This window comes from Conger conger, chromosome 16, assembly GCF_963514075.1.
Source record: "Conger conger chromosome 16, fConCon1.1, whole genome shotgun sequence".
NCBI lineage: Eukaryota > Metazoa > Chordata > Actinopteri > Anguilliformes > Congridae > Conger > Conger conger.
This window is the reverse complement of record NC_083775.1, coordinates 8,444,303-8,452,925: the sequence shown is the minus strand read 5'-3', so window position 1 is coordinate 8,452,925 and position 8,623 is coordinate 8,444,303. Positions and strand designations below refer to the sequence as shown.

Here is an 8,623-nt window from a genome sequence, read left to right as displayed (position 1 = left end):
TAGCTGTATTTAATAGGGAGGAGTATACCGGTATCTTTCCCGAAACGTCCGCCTTACCTCCTTACAAGGTTTGTCCTATTTGCACCACACCGCTCTTGTGTTCAGCACCATAGAGTGTGTCTGTATAACGGATAAGGCCCTCCACCGTATGCTTTGATGCCAGCATTGGGTTAAAGCAGGTTAAAGCAGGTTAAAGCGTGTGAGATTGTGCTCGCTTCCGTGATATCGGAGGACTTGACCTTGCGGTGCCTTCCAATACGACCCTTTCCATCCAATCAGCCGCACGATGTATCACCGGCAGTGCATCGGTGTGTGAATATGTCTGTCACAGCATACGATGAGAGAGAGGCAGAAAGAGGTAGAGAGAGAGAGAGAGAGATAGAGGTCGAGAGAGTTAGAGAGGGAGAGAGAGAGGTAGACAGAGGTAGAGGCAGAGAGAGAGGTAGAGAGAGAGAGGTAGAGAGGGATAGAGAGAGGGAGAGAGAGGTATACAGAGGTAGAGGGAGAGAAAGAGGTAGAGAGAGGGAGAGAGAGGAGAAGGAGTGGTAGCGAGAGGTAGAGAGAGGGAGAGAGAGATAGAGAGAGGTAGACAGAGAGAGAGGTAGAGAGAGAGGTAGACAGAGAGTCACTCAGGGCTCTTCACAAATACTTCTTTTTCACTTTCTCCTTCCTCCCTTGATCCCCCATTGGAGGAGGCAGAGAAGGAAGCGAGAACAGGAGGCGACAGTTTGAAAAACGTCAGTTTGAAGCCATGTCAGTTACAGATGGGGAGAGGTGGATCCACAGGTTGATCATTTCTACGTCACGCATTCCGAAAAACTACCTCCACAAAGGACACACTCATGTTTTCTTGCCCTTCTATCAGTAGACGATGGCAAATAAATGTATAATTACCTTAATTAAGATCTCTGCATTAGCTATTTTCTGCCTCTGGACAAGGCTGCTGTCGTTCCTGAAGCAGCGCACAGGAAGTGATTTCTGTATTCAGTGCAGCGCTAGCCGCCTGGTCTCTGGCACTACTATGGAAGAAGGCAGCGGATTGCAGGCCATAGCGAATTACTAATTACGATGTCTTTATATGTTGTATTGTTTCAGCCCGGCTCATTTAAAGCGAGCCAAGCCTCAGGAAGAAAGACACCCCAGGTCTCAGTGCTCATTTTGGGCCGTGATCGCTGCAGACTCGGCCTGTAGCCGCACGCTAGCTGGCTAGGTTGATCTAACTGAAACAAATAATACATTTAAAACAACAGAGCTTCAGTGTTGGCGACAGTGTTGATATTTACATGAGCTTTGCAGTATGCAATTCAACTGTAATGACCACTTACCAATGCAGATGTCAACCAAAACGACCAAAAACCAATGGATGGCAGACCATTGATCAATTACCAGCGAAGGCAAACAACAAGGAGACAGGAGGTGAAAAATAAGGGATTGCCTTATTTGAAAAATAAGCCCTAATTTTCTGATGCCTTTTCATTCTCTCAAATGTTTCATTTCTCTTGTGCATCCCCTCTCTCTCTCTCTCTCACACACACACACAGTCAGTTTGTCTCCATCCACCCATCCATTTTTCATTCTCATCCCTCTCCTTTGTCCCCCTCATTCCGTTCTCCCTCCTTCTATCACTCCGGCTGTGGCACTAAATCACTCTACCCCCCCCCCCCCCCTCTCATTCATTCTGTACTGTTCTGTATGCTAAGAGTGTGTTTGTCTTCTGCTTCAGTATATTGGTCTATTTTTAACCCCCCCCCCAAGAGAAGGATGGGTAAAGGATAGAAATGAGTGAGAGACGTCTGGCAGTCGGAGGGTTGCCGGTTCGATCCCCCGCCCAGGCTGTGTCGAAGTGTCCCTGAGCAAGACACCCCCAAATGCTCCTGAGGAGCTGGTCGGTGCCTTGCATGGCAGCCAATCGCCGTTGGTGTGTGAGTTTGTGTATGAATGGGTGAATGAGAAGCATCAATTGTACAGCGCTTTGGATAAAGGCGCTATATCAATTCCAACCATTTACCTAAATTAATTTAGCGGTTATCCACAGAAACTTAGAGATGCAAGCGGCTCATGAAAACAAGCCAAGGCGTAAGTTATGTTGCACACGGCACCCTTTGGTTGCAGATATATTCCTGTGTAGGTCGGGGTTCACGTCCCCATTTTTTCCGCCACAGGAGTCGCACTGAAACTTATTTCCTAGGATACCGGCAAGACGAAACCGTAACCACATCTCCCCCATGTGGTATTATTATGTAACTGCGAGCGTTCGCGGCGAAAGGTGATCTCATCCTCAACCTGCAGTCTTGTCGCGTCCGTGGAGTGACGCGGAGAATGTTAAGAATGCTTTCTGTTGTTCCTTAATTCGTCCGGAAAAAAAACCGTGCGTTTAAAACGATACTTGCTAAACAAAACAAAACAAAACAAAACAAAACAAAACCAAAGACATGTCAAACACCAGACCAAAAGCAACGAACCAAGGCTACGTGTTCTTGTTGGATTTTACAGGTCTCCCGGCAGAATATGCATGTTCTCGAGAGTATGCTACCTGGCTGTCAAGTCTCCTGCAGAGGTAGGAGTGGCCTGAAGAGGAATGTGAAGTCATTCCGCGGAAGAAAAAAAAAACTCAATATCACCACCATTGTAGTGGCATCAGGATAAAGTCACTGAAGTTGCGTTATCTTTCTCACATATCGTCATCAGAAAAAGAAAGGTAATCTTTAAGCTGCTTAGACCCGCTTAAGGAAACTTTGAGTTTCTACAAGGCATTGATCGCATCGCAGTGGCTGCAGTTTGTTTCGATAAATGTCAATTGCGGGTAATTGACGAGTTGCTGTGCGATAAACACATGCAGGAATATCGGAGAAACGCACGCACCAGCGGGTATGGTCAATAGTTGTCCTCCGCAGTTCGCATAATTACTTTTTTTTTTTTTTTTTACTAAAGGTGGGGGAGTACGCAGATTACCTAACGCAAAGATTTACAAGTCTTCTGCAGTGCGGGTTTGGACAGCGCCGGACTGGAACTACATACAATGGACATTGCCCATACACGGTGAGATCAGAGACCAAAGAAGGTGCCTGCGCCTCGCTTTCCACAGCAGCAGTCCGTCCTCGTGAATTCGTGCAGGGTCCTTCAGGGCTCTGGAGGAGGAAGTGACGTGTGTTTGTACCCTTGTTTCCCTCATATCTAGAGCAGTGTCTGTTTCAGTTATTCCAAGGAATAATCAAATAGAGAAAATCGGACTTGTGAAAACTTTTACTCAGTTGAACTCATTTGTTATTCCCAGTACAAAAGCTATTGCTTCATGACTTTCGCTTATTTCCAAATGTAGGCTGTGGAGATGGGTTCTAAATGTTTGAACGAGCTGTTACACTTAAAACTTCGAACTTTGAAGGCCAGGAGTGGCATCTGTTACCTATGTACAGCGAATGTGCACTTCACACGTTTCTTTTGTCTTTGGATTTGGACTGCGGCAGTCACATACCGGTTCTACAAGTTTTAAGAGCCACGTCACGTTGCATTCCAGCGATTCACTCCACACAGGAGAAAAACAACAGCAGCAGCGCAGTGTTTGCGAAATTCATGTCAATGTTTGTCCACATACTGTGCATCCATTTTCTCTGGGTCCCCTGTCGACATTGGCACTGTGCCAAAACAAAACATGCGAAGCAATTCACCCATTCTCTTATGTAGACATTTGCACAAATTTAGCATCATTTTTTTGCACCCTGGATGATGTCACTTGATAGCAGACAGAAAGGTGGCAGTGTACATAGAGCATTCGGGGCCTTTTAAATACAATATGAAAATTAATTTGGCCGGCTCACGTGGAGCAGCATTATTGGCTTGGCAGGGTTAATAGATCGCCGCACAATAGAGCACCTCAGGCGCCTTGGAATCACGGTCACGAGCATGAGATAAGACTGCTTGAAGAAGGCGTGTCGCTCTCCTTCGGGCCACTGAGGGACGGGGTGTGGGCCGTGTATCTAATACTGGCTCTAATTGAATCAGACGGGGTACAATTGGCTACCAAATTGGGAGAAAAAGGGAAACCGAGTTAAGGTAAGAATGTCTGAATTCGCGACGCTGCCCATTTGCTATTTTCATATCAACGTTTTCATACCAAAGAGATTTTACTGCCTTGCAGGGAGGTGCTGGATCAGCTGGCAGCTGGCTACATTTCAGACACGCTGAGCTCTTTTCACGCAGTGCAGGAGTTCTGCGACAGACACCCAAAATGGCTCCTGCAGAGGGAGACGGAGCTGCAGATGATGCGAGACGTCAAGGGCAGAGCGGAGAACATCAGCCTCACGACCGCCCACTTCCGGAACGCAGAGCGCAAGGCGAAGGCCTTCGGGGAGTTCATGTGGAGCAAGGTGACCCAGGTGACCGCGGAGAGACGGGCCCGGGAGCTAGAGAAGGAGCTGGGACGCCTGCTCCAGGACACCCTGGAGGGGCTTGGGAAGCTGGCCCCGTTCCTGGAGGACGTGGAGACGCTGGCGGTCACGTCGACCTCCGTCTTCGAGGAGGGGAGTCCGCTGTGCCGGCTCCCCGCGGGGGCGGGCGTCGCCGCCGTTCGCTCGCTCGTCGCCGCGGCCAAGAGGGCGTGTCCGCTCCTCATCCATTTCCAGAGGGACAGCGGAGACTTCTTCCTGCCGAACCTGGTCAACGTGGACGCCCTGATCTTCCAGCTGGAGAAATACCTGGACGTTTCCCGGGAGCTGTGCGAGAAGCTACAGGACAGGTCTTAATCTATAGGGCTCTGTTCGTCCTGCGTGCTTCGTCCAAACATCAGTGTAATCTTTACTGTCCTCCACGGACAGCTTATACTATTACACATACACTCACCCAGCACTTTATGAGGAACAGTTTCACTTTATTGCACCAACTTATGCATGCGATTATCTGATCACCAATTGTGTGGCAGCAGTGCAATGCATACAGTCATGTAGATACGGTTTGGGAGTTTCAGGTATTGTTCACATCAACCATCAGAATGGGGAAAAATGTTATCTAAGTGACTTTGACTGTGGAATGATTGTTGGTGGCAGACAGGGTGGTTTGAGTATCTCAGAAACTGCTGATCTCCTGGGATTTTCATGCGCACTAGTTTGAAAAGAATGGTGCAAAAACAAATCCAGTGAGCAGCAGTTCTGCAGACAGAAACCACACATTATAACAGTGATATCTGAACACACTACGCATCATAACTCTATGTAGATAGGCTACAGCAGTAGAAGTCAAAACAATAAGTCTAATAAATACCTAATAAAGTGCTTTGTGAGTGTATATATACAGTTTCTGTTCATATAATATTGCAGTATTTCTGAGAATGGCCAGAATGACATTGAGGTTAGTGGAGAATCTGACCACCAGCTTCTCCATGATTTGGTTCTGATCCTCTAGAGAAGGTCAAGTCTCTTGGGTGTAATCTGTGGATCAGAGCTGCTTATGATGCAAAACAAAGTTCTGATATTTCAGATAATTCTGATACATCTGATGATAAAGTGTTGGAGTAGCTTTGCAGGTTTTTAATGAAGTGGATTGATCTTCCTTTTGCTAGAAAGCAGACAGTTAATCTGACAGACAACCCCTTGGATTTCACAGAGGAAGCCATGCAAAATATGATTGACCATCTCAATCTCCTGTCCAATATCAGGTATGGCTGTCATTGTCTTTTTTGCAGGTTCACTGTTGGACAGACAAACTAATGAACATTTTAAATTGTGTTGTCTGTATTACAGTGCAGTCAGTGAGTATTTGGACTGTGACACATTTTTAGTTTTCGCTCTGTATTTCAGCAAATTAACAGTTGCTACAATCACAAGGATAAAATGCAAACTTGTAGCTTTAATTTGAGGGTTTTTAGATCCTCTAAAATTGTGGGGACTACATATAACAATGGCTACAATTCATACATTTTCTCCCAATATGGATGTAAAAACCCTCTAATTAAATCTGAAAGTCTGCACTTTAACCGTATGATTGCTGGTTTTATTTCAACTGTTTATTTGTTTGTTGACTGCACTGTATCTTCCATCACACAACACCATTAAAAAAAAAAAAACTTTTAACTGCCTAAACAATATTTTTTTCACAGTGCAACTAATTGTGTGTCTGAAATTGTATATTCAGGTACATAAGAACCCCAAAATGATGGGTCACATTAAAAGTACAATAGGTAATTTCAGACTTCTGACAGTCAAGAGAGGAATTGCAGCAACAAACAATCTCAAACCAGAACACTGTTTATCCCTCCCCCTGCTCTGTGAACGCGCTGACGTTGAAACGCCATTGGCTGTGGCAATTAGAACAAATTTTCAACCAATGAGCTTGAATTATTGAATTATTGTAACAGCACAGAGTGCCGGCCCGTCAACTGCATATTTTGAAACCCGGATTTAAGGACTATAAACACAGGCAGAGGGTGAGTCAGCATGTCAGTGAGCCTTTTTTAATGACAGGAAGGGATTTACAATGGTCTTGTAACAATCTTTTAACACAAAAATCTTACCTATTGCACCTTTAAGCGGAGCTGCAATGGGAGGGCCTTTAGTTGTGGCTGATTTGAAAGCTCCGGCTCCTAGAGAAACCTCTTCCCTCCTCCAGATTAGACCGCCACTTCAGGAGGACCTACCTGTTCAGGGGAACCGCCCTGCGGTTCATCGGCCTGTTCAGCCAGCGCTGCTCCAGGATGCAGCAGTTCCTGGACGCTCTGGAGGAAGCAGCAGTGCAGCTGGACAGGATGAAGATGGGGGCCAGCATCTCCAGCGTGGCGGGGAGCAGCGTGGGCCTGGCTGGGGGCGTCGTGTCCATCGTGGGCCTGGCCCTGGCCCCCGTCACCGCGGGGGTATCGCTGACCCTCACGCTGGTCGGCGTGGGCCTGGGGGTCACCAGCGGGGTGAACGGCTTAGCCACGGGCATCGCGGAGATGTCCGTCAACTCCCTCCACGGGAAGAAGGTCAACGAGATCCTGCAGCGCTACAAGGAGGACGTGGAGACCGTCCTGGACTGTCTGGAGCAGGCGGCCAGCGCTACCGAGCCTGACCTGGGCCCGAATGTGGTGGAGACTGTGGTGGGCGCCGGCAAAATGGGCTTTAAGGTATTCGGCGTCGGGAGGAAAATCGACGCCATCGTGGACGGGGCCTCCGCCTTGGCGGTCATTAAAAACGAGGGGGTCGCCACTAGCGTGACCAGGGGTGTGGTTCGGGACGCCAAAACCGCCCGCAACGTCCCGGGTGCGGCAGCCGACGTCTCCGATTTCGGGAAGTTGGCGAAGGGCACCCCCCTCGCCCTGAGCAAGTCCGCCAGGGTGGGGTTCATCACCCTCAACTCCATCTTCATGGGCCTGGACGTCTTCTTCATCTGCAAGGACAGCCTCAGCCTGGCCAAGGGGAGCGAGAGCAGCGTGTCGAAGGTCATCCGCGGCAGGGCCAGCCTGTGGAAGGCCGAGCTGGACGCGTGGGAGGGGATCCATCGCTCTCTGTGCGTGGGGGTATGGAGGTTCAGGAGGAGCATGGAGGTCCTACGGAGGCCATTTTACTCCCCCGCCGAAGAAAATAGGATGACTGTGCAAGATTCCCAACTATAGCCTTGTGAAACCTGGGACATCGTTTACAATTTGATCATGCGAATCATTGTATGTCATAAATAGTGGCTTGAGCAGAAATCTATTTTTTATTAAAAAAATAAAAACACACTTCAACCAACCCTTTCAGTCCAAAGTCTAATATGAAGTGGCTTCACCCAATCTCCAAGGGGTTTTGGCTTTGCTTGAGAAAATTGAGAAGTTTTAATAGGGGCTCAAAACAAGATTATAGTGGTCATTTTGATTGGTTCAAAAGGTATGAGGTCAATAGTGCCATATGGCACTATTGGGACTGAAAGGGTTAATGCAGATACGATCATATCTCTATGCAAAGTTTATAATCTATGCAAGTTAACTGCTGGTTATGTACTGCATATTACTTTAGGAATAACATTTAATTGGTAATCAATTTTGGGTATGAACAGTGCAATGCATTTTAAAACGCCATGTTATTTAGAGGAAAATTACAATTGTTGGCTGCATTCACAAGAAGAGCATATGGTAAAGTACATTCACATGTTGAAATTAAAGTCCATTTGAGATTTAAATATCAGATATGCAAGACGCAGATATGCCACTTTAAACCCACGTTTCTCAGTCAAGTTTATAAGTCAAGTGTAAGCACAACTTGGGGAATGAAGATTATGTTGAAGTTTCAATCCATTTCAACCATTTACTATTTACCATTTACCATGTTGATGATATTCTTTGGCACAAGAGGTGAGAAGATGAAGAGGGAAGATGGGTAGCCATGCCTCGCCTATTCCATCAGCGGTAGCAGTACTGTAGGTTGGAGAGATGTGAGAAAAACACGGGTGGCCTGTAGCGTAGTGGTTAAGGCAAAGAACTGGGACACGCAAGGTCGGTGGTTCAATCCCCGGTGTAGCCACAATAAGATCCGCACAGCCGTTGGGTCCTTGAGCAAGGCCCTTAACCCTGCATTGCTCCAGGGGAGGATTGTCTCCTGCTTAGTCTAATCAACTGTACGTCACTCTGGATAAGAGCATCTGCCAAATGCCATTAATGTAGTTTAACTAAAATGTAAGG

The 8,623-nt window shown here is 47.1% G+C and overlaps 1 protein-coding gene across 1 annotated transcript; it reads left to right on the top strand.

The window, feature by feature from the left end:
• The first annotated feature begins 2,568 nt into the window (after positions 1-2,568).
• On the top strand, positions 2,569-8,167 carry LOC133115051 (uncharacterized). Its single transcript, XM_061224762.1, has 5 exons — positions 2,569-2,698; positions 2,932-3,039; positions 4,136-4,732; positions 5,516-5,647; positions 6,598-8,167. The coding sequence occupies exons 2-5, from the start codon at positions 3,020-3,022 to the stop codon at positions 7,577-7,579; spliced, it is 1,731 nt and encodes a 576-aa protein (XP_061080746.1). The 5' UTR covers positions 2,569-2,698; positions 2,932-3,019; the 3' UTR covers positions 7,580-8,167.
• Positions 8,168-8,623: the final 456 nt, after the last annotated feature.

Excerpts from the sequence above, each read along its gene's own strand:
- LOC133115051 (XM_061224762.1), top strand. The coding sequence starts at position 3,020 with ATGGACATTGCCCATACACG. Across the intron at positions 4,733-5,515 it reads TGCGAGAAGCTACAGGACAG|GTTTTTAATGAAGTGGATTG; the intron begins GTCTTAATCTAT and ends GTAGCTTTGCAG. Across the intron at positions 5,648-6,597 it reads AATCTCCTGTCCAATATCAG|ATTAGACCGCCACTTCAGGA; the intron begins GTATGGCTGTCA and ends TCCCTCCTCCAG.